The 20,811-nt window shown below is 42.4% G+C and overlaps 1 protein-coding gene across 1 annotated transcript in view; it reads left to right on the top strand.

Annotated features, from left to right (window-relative positions):
- Positions 1-450: 450 nt before the first annotated feature.
- Positions 451-20,811, top strand: part of elapor2b (endosome-lysosome associated apoptosis and autophagy regulator family member 2b) — a 120,860-nt gene continuing 100,499 nt past the window's right edge. Inside the window, exon 1 of the mRNA XM_078552903.1 lies at positions 451-672. Coding sequence (XP_078409029.1) covers positions 538-672 — 135 coding nt within the window. The 5' untranslated portion in view covers positions 451-537. The remainder of the gene's footprint in view (positions 673-20,811) is intronic.

Here is a 20,811-nt window from a genome sequence, read left to right as displayed (position 1 = left end):
GGGGGGGGGGGGGCGTGGTTTGGAGCTGGAAGGATGGAGGAAGTAACACTGATTCCATATTCTGGGAAACACTGGGTTAGGCAGGAAGCCAGGGTGTGAGCCTGTGATCCACATTTAGGGACATGCAATGTCCTGACGGTGATCGCAGAGGATGCTTTAATAAATCAGGCGCAGACCCACAAACACAAACCAAGTTCGAAATGTAGGATAAGGCATTCCAACCCTTCCCCCCGGGCCGTGCCCGAGGCAGTGTGGAGCCCCGGTGCGCGCTCGTGTGCGCCCGCCAGGCCTCGGGGGCGCGCGGCGTGGCGGGCGCGCGCATGACGTGCCGGCCGGTTCCCTGGAAGGGCACGCGCAGTCTGGGTGGAGGAGGGAGGTGGAGGGAGGAGGAGGAAAGGGATTTTGGTTGATGTGTAGCAGAGACAGGAGGAGGAGGAGGAGGAGGAGGGGGGCGGGGGTGGGGGTTTAATATAGGAAGCAGAATCCAGAGATCCCCTCTAACCTGTGTTTGTTTGCAGTGATTGAGGCGGGTTCGCGATGCAATCGACAGCGAGGAGAGGCAGCCAGCTGTTTGTGCCAGAGGCTGCTTCTGGCACCTGGGTGGTGAGCGCTTTCATCCTGGGCTCGCTTCTCATCGCTGCTGTGGTGTCAGGGCTCCCAGCCTGTGAAAAGGTGAGTCCCAGCAATTGCTCTCTGTCCGTCCCCTCTGTCTGCCATGATTTAATGAGGAGAGATGCTGTATTCTCAGTGCTTGGGGAGAATACAGCGACTGTGCTATTTATTTATCCACAGAATCCATCATTCCCCCCCCCTCACCACCCCATCAAGCAGAAGGCGTTTGGAGTAGCATCAGCCCCCTGTCATTCATAAGGGACTATTCATTATTTCCACGTCTCTGTTTTTGTTGTATTTGAAATAACCCTTTTAGATTAAAATACACCGTTCGGTCGCTCTGCCACACTGATCTAAAACGACTTGATGATTCTGACATTAAATCTGTTATTCCAGTTTCCAGAATGCTGCCTCAGAATTTAAACTGTGTTGGGTTTTGGTTTCTTGTTTTGTCAAATTGTTTAAAAAAAAACCAATCGGTTTTGCTAAATGGTTAAATCTTCTGGCATGGTACTGTCAAGTGTTTAAGTCATTTTAATGGCGTGATGCAGTCAATGAGTGCCATTTCCTCTATTAAAATTAAGCCGGTAGTTTTGAGAGATTTTTTCCCCCTCAATATATTCGGAATCTGGTTAACAAACAAGTTGTGCAGCTGATGCTTGTGGCCAGCGATTGAACGCACTCCCTTTATTGTCTCAGCCGCTTTACTGATAACATCATGGGTATAACAGCAGTGCTTTAAATCCCACAAAGCAAAAGCACAGATTTATTATATGTGATGTTATATGTCTGGTAAACAAACAATAGAAGCCGAGGCACAGTGGGGTTTGTGGCAGTGTAGCCGACAGGTGAAAGCAAATTACAGTCCGCTTGAAACCAAATGAATGTGTGTGTGTGTGTGTGTGTGTATTTGTCAATCATTCCCGGATCTGTCAATAATTCAGAAACAGATTTGGGCGCAGGTTTTTAAGTGTGGATTTTCTGAGCTAACCTTTAAAAGTTGATAAACTAAATGGACGTATAGTCAGAGAAAGACGACCTTAAAGGGAGGGTGTTACAGCAACATTACAGGGGAGGAGGAGTTTTGGAAACTTACCCCGCAAGTTCACTTCCTGGAGAAACCAGGGACACCTGTTCTGACAGTTCACCTGTAACACTGCCATAATATCGTGCACATTTTCCTGATATCACTCGCAATGCATGTTTTTGCAATGGCATTTTATTAATTTTACCTGGAATTAAACACTTGTAGTGGGGCGACTTCACAGTTGAGGTAATAGCGCCAACAAGGAGGTGGTTTACAAACAGCATTATTATGGGTACACTGCCCTTTTAAGTGAATTCAGCCACCTCTGTTTCACTTCAGCATATCCACCTCATGGGAAATACATATTGGACTGAGCGCACGGATGCACGTGTTCCTCTTATTGTCTTGTGTGGAATAGTCTTGACAATATGGTGAAGAAAATGACCACGTACCTAGAATTATCTCTGGAATAATAGTTCGAGCGCATGTGTGGAATTATACAACCCATTTTTTGGCCATCTCGATGATCAATTTCTATGTGCTTAACTATGTGTCATATGATGAACATTGTAAATAAAATCAAGCCTCAAATTTGTTAGAAGGACCAGTCTAAGATTGAGCTAAACTGCAGTAATTTACTGTTCAAATTTCAATTGTTAATTTCTTTAAAGCGAAATCATGGTCAGTATTAATTGTCAGAGAACATTGCAATTGTTGTATCATAAAACAACTTCAATTCGAGTGGTGGACAATGACAGTGATGATTGCGGCAAATGGATTGCAATGTAGGTAAATGTGAGGTCACAGAGGATCACAGAATCAAAATCACAGAATGGTTTCAGCACAGAAGGAGGGCAGTTGGCCAGTTGTGTCTGTGCCAGCTCTCCAAAGGAGCAATTCACCTAGTGCCACTCCCTGGCCTTCTCCCCGTAGCTCTGCACATTCTTCCTTTTTCAGATAATAAATAATCCAACTCCCTCTTGAATGCCTCGATTGAACCTGCCTCCACCACACTCTCAGGCAGTGCATTCCAGATCTCAACCACTTGCTGCATGAAAAAGTTTCTCCTGGTGTCGCCATTGCTTCTTTTGCCAATTACCTAAAATCTGTGCCCTTTGGTTCTCGATCCTTCCAACAATGGGAACAGATTCTCCCTATCTACACTGTCCAGAACCCCCCATGATTTTGAATACTTCTATCAAATCTCAGCCTTCTCTTCTACAAGGAAAACAGTCCCAACCTTTCTAATCTATCTACGTAACTGAAGCTCCTCATCCCTAGAAACATTTTCATGAATCTTTTTTGCACTTCATGTCTTTCCTAGTGTGTTGCCTAGAACTGGACACAATACTCCAGTTGAGGCTGACCAATGTTCTATACAGTGTTGGTGAGGTCATCTACTTTTCACATAAAAGGGATAGAGCAGGGCGCTTTCTAAATGATGAATAGTATGAACAGTGGATATCCAAGGAAACTTGAGGGTTCAGGTACATAGATCATTAAAATATGAACAGGCACAGAAAATAATCAAAAAAGCCAATGGAATGCTGGCTTTTATATACAAGTGGTGGAAGCCATGCTAGACTATACCTAGAGGTTAGACCATACCTAGAGTGCTGTGAGCAGTCCTGGGGACCACACCTTAGGAAGAATACATTGACCTTGGAGGGAGTGCAGTGTTGACTGGCCAGAATGATAAGTGGATTCAACAAGGGTTAAATTATGAGGGCAGATTATAGAAATTGTCTTCCTTGAATTTAGAAGGTTAAGGGTGATTTGATTAAAGCTTTCAAGATGTGAAGGGGAACAGGTAGGGTGGATAGTGAGAAACTGTTCCATTAGTTTGGGATCTAGGAACATGGTATTGCCCAAAAAATTAGAACCAGACCTTGACATGAGTGAAAATAGGAAACACAAATCATGGTGGAATTTTGGAACTTTGTTCTGAAAATGGCAATTAATGCTTGATCAATTGTTATATTAAATCTGAAATTGATAGGTTTTCGTTAACCAAAAGAATTAAGGGATATTGGGCAAATGCAGGTATATGAAGTTAGGTCACACATTAGCCCTGATCTCACTGAGTGACAGGAAATCAAGGAGCAAAATGGTCTTCTCCTGTCCCTATATTCCTATGTCTAAAAACTCACTACTGTCAAAATGACATTTTGAAAGATGTGGTCTGTTTTTGTATGCATAATTTTTATTTCAAATCTTGTTTCATCTCGTCACAGTTAATCTCAACGGCCCTCTATTCTGATTTGCCTTAGAGCCCTCCTTCAAGATTTTAATTTCAGTAAATTTGATGTGATAAAAGAGCAATGTCTTTGTGAAGAAGTAAGACATAAATGCTGCATGGCATTTGGGTCACTGTCATGTGCAAGTGATATCATGTTTCATTATGATTCGTCATGGAATTGTATTTGTTTACAAAGGAGTTTTCTTTTTGTGGACGTTATCTCCATTTTGAATTGAGCATAGCTTGTGTGTGAATTGCCCCTTTGTTAAACCAACATTCATGTCTTCCACTGTCTGTTAATGTACAAAATTGATACACAAAAGATTCAATAGAACCTACACTATCCAACCATCTATTATTTAGCAGAATTTTAACAGAACAAAGCCTTGCACAAGGCATTACCACATTGCATACCATCTTTTGCCATTTGCATTTCATCATTTTCTTGGTGAATAGAGCTACGTAAGGCTTCTTTTGTTTAGTGTGTTTAAAGTATTTACTATACTTTAGGTGTAGGACCAGAATTTGAGGATCTTGATTATGTTTTGGAGAAAGTGGTGGTTGGCTTCATTATAGAACCATAGAAAAGTTACAGCACAGAAGGAGGCCATTTAGCCCATCTTTTCCATGCCAGCCTGAGGACACCCAGGTGCCCTTTCTAATCCCACCTTCCTGCACCCGGCCCATAGCCCTGCAGCTTACAGCACTTAAGGTGCAGATCCAGATACTTTTTAAAAGAGTTTCTGCCTCTACCACCAACTTGGGCAGCGAATTCCAGACACCCACTACCCTCTGCGTAAAAAGGTTCTTCCTCATGTCCCCCCTACACCTTCTGCCACTTACCTTGAATCTATGTCCCCTGGTTCTGGAATTCTCCACCAAGGGAAACAATTTTATCCTGTCCACTCTATCTATTCCCCTCATAATTTTGTACACCTCAATCAAGTCACCTCTCAGCCTTCTTTGTTCTAAGGAAAATAACCCCAACCTATCTAATCTCTCCTCGTAGCTACACTTTTCTAACCCTGGCAACATTCTTGTAAACCTCCTCTGCACTCTTTCCAGAGCTATTACATCCTTCCTGTAATTATGGTGAATAATGGAGACTCAATTGCAAAATTTACAAAGTAAAATGAAAATACTTATTGGCAGCATAGCCTTGCTACATATTTAATCTTGCACCATATATCAAACAGGTATATGAAGTTAGGTGCAACATATTAAAATGGTTGTATGGTCATTTTGAGTAGGTTTAGTTTTTGGAATAGCCATGAGCATTCTGGTTTGAAAATTGAGTTTCCACATTTGCCCCTGGAAAAGCTTTCACTGCAGCAGACACAACATGTGATTCATTCTGAGCTATTGTTTGTGTTTTCATCTCTTCAACCTTTTGTTGTTTACCTCTCCTCCATCTCAGCCAACGTACTTTAAGGATGTTGGATAGGCCCAGAAGTACCAGCAAAGCTGCTGCGGGATTGACAAACAAGGTGCAAACCAACATAAAAGGATGGAGCATTGCAGAGGTGAAGTTGATGTGGAGAAAAGAGGGACAATTATGGATTGAAAGCAGAAAATTATTAGACAGTAGTGAAGTGTATTGTTTAGACGCCAGTCCTCAAGGTTTTACACAGTCCTTTGTAATTTTGGTAAAGAAAATGATAACTGCAACCTTTCGCCTATTAAGTGGTGGTGAGAGGTGTAGATGAATTAAACTAATTTTGTTAATTTCTCAGTGATGATTAGTGAAATCAGTTAATCAAAGGCTTTACATATGAATTAGTTTCTGGTTGCTTGATGTCTATAAATAGAATTAGTCCATTGTTACCAGATACTGATATATTGCACATTGTTCCTGGAGAAGGGAGCAATGCCTTTCACAATATTTTTGCATCTTTGAGGATGTCATAGAGAAGGTTAACTTGTTTTGATTGATATGATCTTATTGATGAGGATTGGGATTCTTGTGGTGACACAAAGTGCTCTTATCAGTGCTATCCATCTCAGGCTTAAAATGTTAAGCGGCGAGTGTACTTCCTCCACACCCTACTTCAATCTCTTTGCCTCAAAACACAAAGTTTATGAAATATACCCATGCAACAAAATTGCTTGTACTGCTTGAACAATCACCTACTATCTGTGTTAATTGCAGTCAAAACAGTTGAATCTAAGACTATTTTTTCCAGGGGGATAGTCTTTACTTGTATTTAACATGCTAACAGCATTGCAGAAAAACCTTTTAAGATAAAGAGCTCTCTATAGCCCGTCACTTTGATTTTATAGTGCAGTAGACAATACAGCACTCCAATTGGAGGAATGATTTAATATAAATACTAATAATTCCCAGTCCAAGTCATTTATCTAAACAAACAGTGCCAATCCTTGTGGAACATCATATCCACCATTGTCAATCTGAGTAACTACTTTTAACCCCTGCCCCTGTTTTCTGATTTGGAATCAGCTTGCTATCTATTTTGCTACTTTTTTTATGGGACATGAGCATCACTGGCGAGGCCATTTGTTGACCAACCCTAGTTGCCCTTGAGAAGGTGGTGGTGAGCTGCCTTCGTGAATCATTGTGGCCAATCTGGTGTGGGCACACCCATAGTGCTCTGAGGGAGAGAGATCCAGGATTTTGACCCAGCGACAGTGAAGGAACAGCGATATAATTCCAAGTCAGGATAGTGAGTGACTTGGAGGGGAACTTCCAGGTGGTGGTGATCCTATTCATCTGCTGCCCTTGTCCTTCTAGATGGTAGAGGTTTTGTGTTTTGGAAGGATCCTTGATGAGTTGCTGCTGTGCATCTTGTAGATGGTACACATTGCTGCCACTGTGTGTCAGTGATGGCAGGAGTGAATGTTTAAGGTGATGGATAGGATGCCGACTAAACAGGCTGCTTTGTCTTGGATGGTGCCGAGCTTCTGAGTGTTGTGGGAGCTGCACTCATCCAGGCAAGTGCAGAGTATTCCATCACACTCCTGATTTGTGTTTTGTAGTTGGCTTTGAGGACTTGAGATGAGTTACTCGCCTCAGAATTCCCAGCTTCTGACCTGCTTTTGTAGCCACAGTACTTATATGGCTGACCCAGTTCAATCTCTGGTCAATGCTGACCCCAAGAGGGAATTCAGCAGTGATAATGCAGTTGAATGTTAAGCGAAATGGTCATTTGCTAGGCACTTACATGGATCAAATGTTACTTGCCACTTACCAGCCCAAGCCTGCATGTTGTCCAGGTCTTGCTGCATATGTATACGGACAGCTTCAGATCTGAGGATTTGTGAATTGCACTGAACATTGTGCAAACATCAGCAAACATCTCAACTTCTTATTTCATAATGGAAGGAAGAATATTTGTTCTTTGGCTCCATATATTTTGACTTTAGTCATGACTCTACAATGTGGAACCTTATTGAACATCTTTTGGTAATCCAAATATATTACTTCTAATTCATTACTCTTATCCAGCCTTTCTTCAAATAATTCAGTAAGGTTAGTAAAGCATGATCTTCCCTTTTGGAATGAGCGCAAATCATGCTGTTATATTTTCAGTTTCTAGGGGCTGGATTTTACAGGTCCTTGAGGGGGTTTGGTAAGTTGGGGAAGGGCTGTAAAATTGGGTGCCATGCCATGAGCACTATTCGCGGTTCCTACCCACCTGCCCCACTGGAATTTTACCAACAGCAGGGGAGGTTCACCTGCCCATGGGCCAATTGAGGCCCTTAACCCTGCCACCACTGCGTTTTTACCCATAGGCAGGTTTCACTGGGTGGCTAGTGGCCTGTCAAAGGGATGGGGTATCTTCTTGCACTGGCCTCCCGTGCGCATCGGAGGCCCCCCACTCCAAGGTCTTTCCACCCTTATGTTTCCCCTCTGCCCCTACCCTGTCCACCCAGCCCCTTCGTCCTCTTCTCCCCACTTGCAGGAGCCCTCCAGCCTAGCCCTGATGAGATATTGGACTAGCATTAAATTCCAGACTCCATCGTAGCAAGCTTCCCTTTGGGACTGCTGCTGTCCTAGCAGTACATGCCACCCTTGCTGGCACTGTTAGGATCAGACGTCTGCCATTTAATTGGCCTGCAGCTCTCCGAGTGGAGACTTCCTCCCCGATGGTGACAGAAGGCTTGCTCCAAGCCAATTAATAGCCCAGCAACGAGCTGGTCAGGCAGGGATGAGGTCATTTCTGACATTTATGCTGATTGACAGGGACTCCAACCCTGCCTAAAATCCAGCCTTAGATGTTTTTCTTTTGCACTTTGAGTAAGGATTCCATGTCATTAGTTGAGTTTATTGTGTGTATCCATAAGAGCCCCTATCCCTATGTTGATTTTCTTTTGTTATCTATGTCTCCAGAATACTTGACTATTTCTTTTTATATTCCTTGATGATTTAATTCCATAGTTTTTCTTTGCCTTTCTAATTGTTTTTTGACTTCTTCATTAATCGTTTTGTATTACCTTTTGTAGTCCTCTCTTTTGTTGTCTATGTCCTTAGTGTATGCTTTTTCCTTTAGTTTCAGTTTTTACCTTATTCCTTTATTCCTGTATGGTGTGTCAGTACTGCTTGCCTTGTCTTGCTTTTAGTAGGATATACTTCTCCGGGACTGTATTGATCACTGTTTTTTAATCTTTCCCACTGCTCTCCTATTTCTTTGCTGGCAAGTATGTTTTTCCAGTTTATTTCCCCTAGTTCAATTCTTACCCCTTAAAATCATTTTTCAAATTTATTACTTTTGTCTTTTCCTTACTTACATCCTTTTCAATTTTTATCTTAATCCTTGTTATTTTGTGATTGTTATTGCCAAGATGTTCCCCTACACTTACTTCTCTTACATGCACCAGTTCATTTATTATCACTAAATCCAGCAATGTTCCCTCTTGTGTTGGCCTTTTTCCATACAGGGTAAGAAAAGTGTCCTGCATATATTGTAAAAACTCTATTGTTTGTACCCCTTTTTAAAATCTTTTTCAGTCTATTTGGGAATCAGTAATATCTCCCATGATGACATTTCTATGTCCTTTACTCATTTCAGATATTTTCTTAAATATTTCTTCCTCCACCTCCTTTCCACCCTATACCCCCATTAACGTGATTGAACTTGTCTTTTATTTCAATCCATATGGATTCTAATTTTCTGCTAGTTATGTCCCTTTTTTCCAACTGCATTATCTTACCTCTAGTTAGTACAACCACCCCATGACAGCTCTTCCTCCCCTGTCCTTTCTAATTATGCTGCAACCTGCAGTACTTAGATGCGAGTCCTGTCCTTTTGCAGCCAAAGTTTAATTATTCCTAGTGCATCTGGGTTCTCACAACAGATTATTATCTCCACTTTTCCTGTATTTCTTCAGATGCTGTGTGTATTACAAATGGGAACATAAGAAATAGGAGCAGGAGTAGACATTTGGCCTCTCGAGCCTACTCTGCCAGTCAATAAGATTATGGCTGATATGATTTAATATTGATTTCTGCCATTCTGTGTAGAATTGGTATTTTTTATTAATTGAATTATCATAATTTATCATCTGATTCAAATATAAGTTTTTGAGTATGTTAAATTGACTATTTGAGTGTGAAAATTATTATTTTTCCTAAAGCTACAAACTGTTCTGTTGTATTTATGGTTTGGCTGTGTCTTAGAATTCAACTGGCTTCCTTCTTGAAATAAATTAAGGCCAGAATTTTGCCCTCGTCGGGCGGGCTTGGTGGGGGGTGAGCGAGAGGGGTCGGGAAGCCGACCGCCTCTCATGATCGGGCTGCCAACCCCAATTTCACGCTGGTGGGCCAATTAAGGACCGCCCAGCGTGAAATGCGCGCTGCAGCGCTCAGTGCTGCTTGCGTGTGGAGGGGAGAGGAGGGCGTGTGTGCAAATTCGCGCATGCGTGTGCAGGAAAAGTCCCCTGAGGCACAGAGCTGTCTCAGGGAGCTGAAGGTTTAAAAAATGAAAAAGAATTTTAAAATGTTAATAAAACTTGTCCCCGCATGTGACTCTGTCACATGAGCAGGGACATGTTATTAATGAAATGTTAAAAGTTTTACTCAATTTTTAATTGCTCTTGGAAACCTCCTCCCGCCTGTGGATGAGGTTTCCTAAAAAATCCAAAGGCTGCTTGGCCTTTTTGCCTGTCCGCCAACCGTAAGGTTGGACGGGCAGCAAAAAATTTTCATTTAACTGGTACTTTAGTGGCCTTAATAAGCCCGTTAATTGTCGGCGGGCACACTGCCGACTCCCAGGCGTGCCCACCGACCGAAACAGTGTGCGAGTGCACGATGGCATTGGGACGCTCGCCTGATGTCACCGCGCATCATTTTACACTTGTTCGGGTCGGGCATGCGCCTGCCCGACGAGCAAAATATTTCGGCCTGGGTGAATAAAAGCTGGGCCTGCCCACAAAATGTTATGTGGTTGGTGATACCTAATCGAATGAGTAAATCCCCAAGCCCATGCACACTGCACGGGAAGATAGTGAGAAGCTGCAGTTTTCAGGTTGTAAGTATGTGGTCGGCTTAGAACATGTTCGCAAGATGTTGAATGATAAAACTCTACAGAAATACCCAAAATCCCAACAGTGGTGTAACCCTCACTGATTTCGCTGATTCTTTGGCTCAACAACAAAGGATTATTTGCAAACAAAATACAGATTTTCTTTTTGCAGTAAGTGTTGAATACGGCTGGTGAATTTATAAAATGTCAGTGGTTTATGTATAATATGTAAATCAGTTGGAAACTTGCGGCAAGGAAGAGATGCCCTGCGAATTGCCACACGTTGCTGGTCGATTTCTGTTATTTTCTTTGTGAAAATAGGATCTCACCTTTAACTTCCTGTCATTCTGAATTTGCTGCATTTGTGCATTAATTGGTCAATAAAATCACCACAAAAAGTTAAGTCTGGTAATTAACAGTGTTGAGACTGGGATGGAAGGAGTGTGCAGTTTTTCTAGCCCCACTACTCCACAGGTCGCACCATGAATGCAAATGTTTAATTCAGTCAACAAAATGGGCAGTTTATACTTTTGCGACCGTCTGACCCAGAATGAAAGAGACTTTAACCAGGTTTCTTTCAGTAAACTTAGAATGGTTGATTTATTACGAAGCAAAACTTCCCTTTAAAAACAAGTTGCAAAAACTGGTTAACATACAATTTGTGATTCTCCACATGCATGCACACGCACAAAGGGTGAACAAATAGGGTCTCTGCAGAGGTTGGCATTCAAAGGAAAAAAACACGGTTTGGCCAATGGGAACACTTTATGAAAATAGATAAATTTTGAAGGGTTTTGACGCTGTCACATTTTGAGCAAATTTTATTTGAGCTGCAGAGTGCAGGTACAAGCCTAACTAGTAGTTGAGGATGTTGCTTATCCTGTTGCAGCAAAATCTGCCCTGGAATGTTCCAATTTTTTGAAATGTTACTGGAGTGCTTCAGAAGTGATACAAATTTCAATTCACCATGCCTTCAGCTTTCCAACCCATTGGATATATCACGTGCTTGGAGACCTTCTGCTGTTAGTTACCGTGGATTCACTAAAAAGGTCATGTTGCTTGTTGGATAAGGTGCTTAAGTTGTTATGGCTATCAATTTCACTGTGCCCTTGCCTCGTATCAGGTACTTTGAGAGAAACAGCCAAATTGTTTTGCAAATTCTGCATGCAGCAAAATAAAACTGATTAATATGTAGACACAGCAAGTTACACAGATGAAGGTCACTATTCCTAGCATTGCAATACTTCCAAAAAGAAACTTCAGTAAGTTCCTTCTGAGCTTTTCTGCCCTTCCACAGTAGACTTTATGATTTTATTTTCAATGAATGACATGCTTGGTTTCTTTTTAAATTCTTATATTTCTTGTCTATAAGTGGGGGTGTACAAGTGAAACTCTCAGCCACTCGGAATCACAGAATTGTTACAGTGAAGAAGGAGGCCATTCGGCCCATCGTGTCTGCACCGGCTCTCTGAGCATTTTAACTTAGTGCCAATCTCCTGCCTTTTCCCCGTAACCCTGCACGTTGTTTCTATTTAAATAATCACCCAGTCCCCTCTTGAAAGCCTTAATTGAACCTGCCTACACTACACTTCCAGGCAGTGCATTCCAAACCCTAACTACTCGCTGTGTGAAAAAGTTTTTTCTTGCCTTGCATTTGCTTCTTTTGAAAAACACTTTAAAACTGTGCCCGCTGGTTCTTGATCTGTTTATGAGTGGGGACAGTTTCTTCCTGTCTATTCTATCCAGACCCCTCATGATTTTGAAAACTTCTACCAAGTCTCCTCTTAGCCTTCTCCCCTCCAAGGAAAACAGTCCCAACTTCTCCAATCTTTCCTCATAACTGAAGTGTCTCATCCCTGGAACCATTCTCATAAACCTCTTCTGCACTCTCTCCAATGCGTTCACATCCTTCCTGTAGTGTAGCGCCCAGAACTGTACACAATACTCCAGCTGAGGTCTAACCAGTGTCTTATATAAGTTCATCATAACCTCCCTGCTCTTGTACTCTATGCCCCTATTAATGAAGCCTAGAGTACTGTAAGCTTTAGTAACAGCTCTCTCTACCTGTCCTGCCACCTTTAATGACTTATGTTCATATACACCCAGGTCTCTGCTTCTGCACACCCTTTAGAATAGTATCGTTTATTGTATACTGTCTTTCCATGTTCTTTGTACCAAAGTGTATTACCTCACACTTCTCCGCATTTATCTTCATCTGCCACCTATCTGCCCACTCCACTAATGTGTCAATGTCCTTTGAAGTTCTACACTGTGCACCTCACAGTTTACAATTCTCCCAAGTTTTGTGTCATCTGCAAACTTTGAAATTGTCCCTGCATACCAAGATCTAGATCATTTATACATATCAGGAAGAGCAAGGGTCCCAATACCGACCCATGGGGAACTCCACTACAACCTTCTTCCAGCCTGAAAAGTACCCATTAACCATTACTCTCTGTTTCCTATCCCTCAGCCAATTTTGTATCCACGTTGCTACTGTCCCTTTTATCCCATCATCTATAATCTTTCCTCACAAGTCTGTTGTGTGGCATGAAATCGAACACCTTTTGGAAGTCCATGTACACCACATTTATGGCCTTGCCCTCATCAACCATCTCTGTTGGAAAGTTAGTTAGACACGATTTTCCTTTAACAAATCCATGCTGACTCTTCTGAATCAATCCACATTTTTTCATGTGACTATTAATTCTATTCCGAATAATTGTTTCTCGAAGTTTCTCCACCATCGAAGTTAAACTGACTGGTCTGTAATTGCAGGGCAGATCTTTACAACCTTTTTTTGAACAAGGGTGTAATGTTTGCAATTCTCCAGTCCTCCAGCACCTCCCCTGAATCCAGGGAACATTGAAAGATTATTGCCAGTGCCTCTGCAATTTCCACTCTCACTCCCTTCAATATTCTTGGATGCATCTCATCCAGTCCCAGCGCCTTATTAACTTTAAGTACTGACAGCTTATCCAATACCTCCTCCTTATCAATTTTAAACCCTTCTAGTGACTGAGTTTCCTCCTCTGTCACCATGGCCTGGGCAGCATCTACCTCGTAGGTAAAGACAGATGCAAAGTATTCATTTAACAGCCATGCCTCTTGCCTCTGTGTGTAAATCCCCTTTTTGGTGGCCCTACTGCTCCTTTTACCACCCTTTTACTTTTGATGTGCTTATAGAATACTTTGGGATTTCCATTTATCTTAGCTGCCAGTCTTTCTTCATAATCCCTCTTTTCTTCTCTTATTGCTTTCTCACATCCCTTCTGAACCTTCTGTATTCAGCTTGGTTCTCAATTGTATTTGCTACACGGCACCTGTCGTAAGCACACTTTTTCTTCTTTAACTTAATTTCTATCTCCTTTGTCACCCAGGGAGCTCTGGATTTGTTTGTCCTACCCTTCCCTTTTGAGGGAACAGACCATGGCTGTGTCCAAACCATCTCCTCTTTGAAGGTAGCCCATTGTTCAGCTACTGTTTTTCCTGCCAACCTTTGGCTCCAATATATCCAGCTCAGCTATGTTCTTGCTCATTGAAGTCCGCTCTTCACCAGTAAATTGTTCTTGCCCCCCTGCCATTGTAGAGATTGGCATTTGTGGTTTAGTGTATTGGACATGTATGTAGCACTTTATTCTCTGCCTGCTATTATATCTACTTCTCCTTTCATTTCTCTCCTGTCTAGTCCAGTCTTTGAATGCTTTTGAAGTTGTGTTCTCTCAACATTGATTAGATGTGATGTTGAAACCAAGGAGTTGAATGTTATTTGAATGCAGTGCCTCTTGGGAATCTTTATGCTTCAGGTTTCTCTAAGTACACCTCCAATACTTTTCATATGGCATTAAATTAAAATTTATGTATTCATCTAAAATAAAATAAATGAAATGCTGTGTCAAAAAATGGGATTTTTGAATGTGTAGATTTAGAAACAGCATTCAAGAGGTTTAAACCTCAGGTCACACAAATTTTCTAAGGAATAGCCGTTAGCTCAGTGATCTGACAGACCAGCTGTCAAGGGCATCAGAATGTGAGAGTTGCTAAGTAAAGCACAGTTCTCTAAAATGTTGGTGTGAGATGGCTCAAGCCATTTAAACAGCTGTCACAAACATCCTCGTCTTTGTCAAAGGTTGGCAATCCAATGAGTATTGACGAGAAGTAAATACTCATGCTGGAATGCTGATAATCCGGTGTAATTAAAGGAGATGCTGTTGTCCATTGTTTTTTTTTGTTTCAGTGTATCTTCAAAGAGGTTGGCATTATATTTGTGTTGGAAGTCTCTTTCACCAGAAAGCCAATTTCAACATTGCAACAAAGAGCTCTGTGTTTTAAAATTGTGCCCGCTAACTGGACCGCTGGGGCTATTTTCAAATAACAGCCGATTCCATGATACAAGAAGTCTACGTGTGTTTCAACACGTTTTTTGAGAGAGAAAGTGTGTAGCACCTTTGCGGAAAAGTGTGACTCATCATTTTGTTTGCATACTGACCTTATTTAAATACAACAAAATTGTTGACTGAGCCTGAGGTTTTGGCCTGCTAAAATTCTGTGTTTTAAATTAAAACAGAATTACCTGGAAAAACTCAGCAGGTCTGGCAGCATCGGTGGAGAAGAAAACAGTTGACGTTTTGAGTCCTCATGACCCTTCGGCAGAACTGAAGTATAGTTAGGAGAGAGGTGAAATATAAGCTGGTCTAAAGTGGGGGGCGGGGGGAGAGAGAAGTTGAGGGTGGGGTGGTTGTAGGGATAAGCAAGCAGCGATAGGAGCAGATAATCAAAAGATGTCACAGACAAAAGGATCAAAGAGGTGTTGAAGGTGGTGATATTATCTAAGAAAAGTGCTAATTAAGAATGGATGGCAGGACACTCAAAGTACAGCTCTAGTGGGGTCTGTCCTTGGCTTGCTGCATTGTTTCAGTGAAGCCCAACGCAAACTGGAGGAACAGCACCTCATCTTCCGACTAGGCACTTTACAGCCTTCCGGGCTGAATATTGAATTCAACAACTTTAGATCTTAAACTCCCTCCCCCAATCCCCACCCCGTTTCTTCCCCCTCCCTTTTGTTTTTTTCAATAATTTATATAGATTTTTCTTTTCCCACCTATTTCCATTATTTTTAAATCTACAACTAATACTTTGTTAGTCTTTCCACCCCACCCCCACTAGAGCTGTACCTTGAGTATCGTGCCATCCATTCTTAATTAGCACATTCTCTTAGATAATATCACCACCTTCAACACCTCTTTGATCCTTTTGTCTGTGACATCTTTTGATTATCTGCTCCTATCACTGCTTGCTTATCCCCACAACCACCCCACCCTCAACTTCTCTCTCCCCCCGCCCCCCACCTTAGACCAGCTTATATTTCACCTCTCTCCTAACTATACTTCAGTTCTGCCGAAGGGTCATGAGGACTCGAAACATCAACTGTTTTCTTCTCCACCGATGCTGCCAGACCTGCTGAGTTTTTCCAGGTAATTCTGTTTTTGTTTTGGATTTCCAGCATCCGCAGTAGCTTTTAGCTTTTTGTTTTTATCTCTGTGTTTTAAATTGCCTGGTGTTATGTGATCCATTCTAACATTTTGTATGCAGAGTAAGGGTTCTCCTTTAAGACTTTTGGGTCTTTTTATTGTTTACCTAGGCAGAAAATGATTACTGTCCAGATCATAGAGAACATGAGATCCAATCATGAGGGTGGCTGGTGATGTTGAACCCTAGAAAAGGTGGCATAAAAATTCAAATATTTAACAAATGCTTCTGCCCTGGACGACTGGAACCAATTAATTAATAATTGATTAATTAATCAATTAATAAATTCACATTTCTTATGTATTTTGTTGTAATGATTCAGAACACAGAAAGGAATGGCGCTGGAAGATGGAACAAGAAGTGATAGATTTCCCATGGGCTAATGCATGCTTCACAACCTTGGGTTCGTGAATTATGAGTTAAATCGGCATTTTAAATTTCTGCTTTTGAGGGATTAGAGCCCAGTTTTTTGCCAGGAGAATTCTACACGTAGGAAAGAAACTGTATGAAGTTTGACCACTTTCAGTTCTTGCAGGACTTTTAGTTTGATAAATCATTTTGAGATGGGGCTGCACATTTCAGATGCTGTCCGATCTGCTGAGTATTTCTGTTTTTTTTCTATTTCAGCTTTCGAGCACTATTTTGCTTTAGGAAAGCATTGTAGAAAATTGGCAATCTTACTTTAATTGTTTACAACGGTTGTGAGTTCAAGAGCATTTTATTTTTGTAGCCAGCCTATCAGGTCTAACATATGATAGAACTGGTTCTGTAGAATGCTGAAGAAGGGCACATAAGCCTCCTTGGTCATTTCCAGCTGATTTTGAAAATACATCTTCCCCAGCAGACAGTAGACCAGAATATTTATAATCAAAGAAAGTTTGCAATGTTGGGGTAGGGGTAGACATTCAGTACTCTGTAACTTCACACGTCTGCAATGCTTAGGAGCAAATCATTCCTGGATTTTGGAATTTTCTGCATTATAGAATGATGTTAGAACTAACCACAAGTGTGTGAACTGGAAAACAGCGTAGATATAAATATCTACCTGAAGCATAAAACAGTGATAACATTATAAAGCAGTAATAAAAATTACTTTACTTATGCTGTATTTTCCATGTTTCTGCTACCAAAATGCTGCTCTAAAATGATGCTGAGGAAACTGGTGATGCAAATTGGACAGCATTTAATTAATGCTAATGCCTGTAAAAGTCTTCACATTCAGAATACCTTCCATCTTGTTGTGTGGCATTGCCACTGTGCTAAATGGGATAGACTTTGAACAGATTTAGCAACTCAAGACCAGGCATCCATGAGGCGCTGTGGGCCATCAGCAGCAGCAGAATTGTACTCGAACACAATCTGTAACCTCATGACCCGGCATATCTCCCACTCTACCATTACCACCAAGCCAGGGGATCAACCCTGGTTCAATGAAGAGTGCAGGAGGGCATGCCAGAAGCAGCACCAGGCATACCTAAAAATGAGGTGTTAGCCTGGTGAAGTTACAACACAGGACTATGTGTGTGCCAAACAGCGTAAGCAGCAAGTGATAGACAGGGCTAGGCGATCCCACAACCAATGGATTGAATTTAAGCTCTGCAGTCCTGCCACATCCAGTTGTGAATGGTGGTGGACAATTAAAAAAACTCACTGGAGGGGGAGGCTCCACAAACATCCCCATCCTTAATGATGGGGTGGGGTGGGGGGTTGCTGACAAGTGGCAAGTAACATTCACACCACACAAGTGCCCGGTAATGACCATCTTCACCAAGAGAGGATCTAACCATTGCTCCTTGACATTCAATGGCATTATCATCGCTGAATCCCCCTCTATCAACATCATGGGGGTTACCATTGACCAGAAACTGAATTGGACTAGCCACATAAATACTGTGGCTACAAGAACAGGTCAGAGGCTAGGAATCCTGCAGCAAGTAACTCACCTCCTGACACCCCAAAGCCTGTCCACCATCTACAAGGCACAAGTCAGGAGTGTGATGGAATACTCCCCACTTGCCTGGATGAGTGAAGCTCCAACAACACTCAAGAAATTTGACACCATCCAGGACAAAGGACCACTTGATTGAAACACTTTCAACAAACATTCACTCCCTCCACCACCAGTGAGCAGTGGCAGCAGTGTGTACCATTAATAAGATGCACTGCAGAAACTCACCAAGGCTCCTTCGACAGCACCTTCCAAACCCATGACCACTACCACCTAGAAGGACAAGAGATGCAGATAAAGGGGAACACCACCACTTGGAAGTTCCCCTCCAAGCCACTCACAATCCTGACTTGGAAATATATCGCTGTTCCTTCACTGTTGCTGGGTCAAAACCCTGGAACTCCCTCCCTAACAGTGCTGTAGGTGTACCTGCACCACATGGACTGCAGCGGTTCAAGAAGACAGCTCACCACCACCTTCTCAAGGGCATTTAGGGATGGGCAATAAACGCTGGCCTAGCCAGTGGCATCCACGCCCCATAAATAAATGAAAAGAAAGTAAGAGGGGTAAATTGGGCAATAACAGTTTCACTCGAGTTACTTGAAGACTATTGGAATCACTGTAAGTTACTGAGCATCTTCGATCTGGACATTTTGGAAGGTTCTGGATGGTCTGCACCTGAATGGTTTGCCAGTTTATTTGCCCAGATGCTGTTGAACTTGAAGCTCTGTTGAACACCTGAGTTGGATTCTGCAATGTTGATAAGTGAGCATTCTGCAAGGCCTGTTGCTGGATATTTTATACAGTTTCATCTTATACGGTAACACCTTGGATGGTTTGAACAGCATGGTGTGGAATTGTCTGAATAATTTACTACTGGATCAGAGATGGCAGCTGTTGTCCAACAGCCATCTGTACCTGCTGAAGCTGACCCAGTTCTTGTGAGTTTTGTAAGCTGTTGGACTGAGTGGTGTTTTTACCATCTGCAACGGAGGCCGACTCCTCGTCAGTATTCTCTGAGCTGGTTGTATTGGCGCAGGAGAGTGCTGGGGAGGCAGTGGTAACACGGGTGGATGCAGCAGGAGGAGGAGGAGGTGGAGATTTGGGCACGTTGCTCATAGAGATGCTGGAGATGGCGTGGAAATGACCTGACCTCCATTCGAGAGACCATCTGAAAGCTGGACAAACCGAATGAATCGATCTCCAGTACTGCCGCCATGCTGTTTATGGGCCAAAGTTGCACCAGATCCTATAATTATAGGCAAGGTGGCAACCATCGGAGTCTGAGCACCGGAAATATTAACTCCTTGTAGCTCCAGAGGGATGGACAGGCCGGGTTTGATTGGCATGTGGATGATGCTGAGTCCATGTGTTGCTTAGGTCTGTGCAAAAAAATTCTGGCTAACTGTTGTTTTTGAAGAATAAATTTCTGGGATGGACAGGCTACAGTGTAGCTTGATCAGTGTTTCTGGATAACGTTGGCTTTTTGTCTCAGTGTTAGAGTTGACCATTGTCTTTGCAATCTTCAGTTCTGTAAATCAGTGGTTCAGTTACCACTCGTCTTTCCGAGGATCATTCTGTAAGTGCTATTATTTCTTTGTTAATATAACTTTTGAAGCTGTCCATCTGACTGTTGACTACCTTTTCTATCCATGCTAGTAGGCTGAAACAAAGAGGAGTTAAATGATTTATTTAATTTATTTTTTCACAGAATGCAGGCACTGCTACTAGGCCAGCATTTATTGCCCATCCCTAATTGCCCTTGAGAAGGTGGTGGTGGGCTGCCTTCTTGAGAAGGTGGTGAGCTGCAATTCATGTGGTGTAGGTACACCCACAGTGCTGTTAGAGAGGGAGTTCCAGGATTTTGACCCAGCGACAGTGAAGGAACGGCAATATATTTCCAAGACAGGATGGTGTGTGGCTTGGAGGGGAACTTGCAGGTGGTGGTGTTCCCATGTATCCATTGCCCTTGTCCTACATGGTAGACTCCGTCAGTTTGGAAGGTGCTGTTGAAGGAGGCTTGATGAGTTGCTGCAGTAAATGGTACACACTGCTGCCACTGTGTGTTGGTGTTGGAGGGAGTGAATGTTTAAGGTGGTGGATGGGGTGCCAATCAAGTGGGCTGCTTTGTCCTGGATGGTGTCAAGCTTCTTGAGTGTTGTGGGAGCTGCACTCATCCAAGCAAGTGGAGAGCATTCCATTACATTCCTGACTTGTGCCTTGTAGATGGTGGACAGGGTTGGGGTGAGTTACTCACTGCAGAATTCCCAGCCTCTGACCTGCTCTTGTAGCCACAGTATTTATATGGCTGGCCTAGGTAGGTTTGTAGTCAACGGTTACCCCCAGGATGTTGATAGAGGAGGATTGGGCGATGGTAATGCCATTGAATGTCAAGGAGGAGATGGTTAGATTCTCTTGCTGGAGATGGTCATTGCCTGGCACTTGTGTGGCGCGAATTTTACTTGCATGTTACTTTTTAAATGAAATAAAGAGATAAAAGATTGGGAAAAATCCACAAAAAGTATTTGCATTTTATATGGCACTTTTCTTAACTGTTGGACTTTCCAAAGTGCATCACATATAATGAAGAACTTTTGAACAATATTCTCTCTAATTTCTCTTTGCTGTACAGCCTGTGTGTTGTGCTGCCTGGCCCCTTTAACACTGGCGTGTGGCCATGCCTGTGCGTATGATTACAGAAATGCTGATTGTGTGCTGATTAGTTCTCTGCATGGTATGTTCTGGAAGGCTGTGCGGCTACATGGCTGCACAGTTTAACAGGAGCCTTGCCATGATAGTGTTGTAGTATAGATCAAGGATACTGTTAAATGCTGCTCTCTTCAACATACAAGTGAGAACGGAAAGTTTTCTCAGTGTTTGAACTTGGGCAGCACCTTTTTCGAAGCGGGAGAAAGATGAGGGCAACAAGTTAATGGGTCAAATCACAAGGGAAAGAAATGATTTGTAGTAACGTTCT

Source organism: Cetorhinus maximus, chromosome 12 (genome assembly GCF_964194155.1).
Source record: "Cetorhinus maximus chromosome 12, sCetMax3.hap1.1, whole genome shotgun sequence".
In the NCBI taxonomy this organism is placed as follows: Eukaryota; Metazoa; Chordata; class Chondrichthyes; order Lamniformes; family Cetorhinidae; genus Cetorhinus; species Cetorhinus maximus.
The sequence above is the reverse complement of the archived record's forward strand: the minus strand, read 5'-3'. Positions and strand labels throughout refer to the sequence as shown.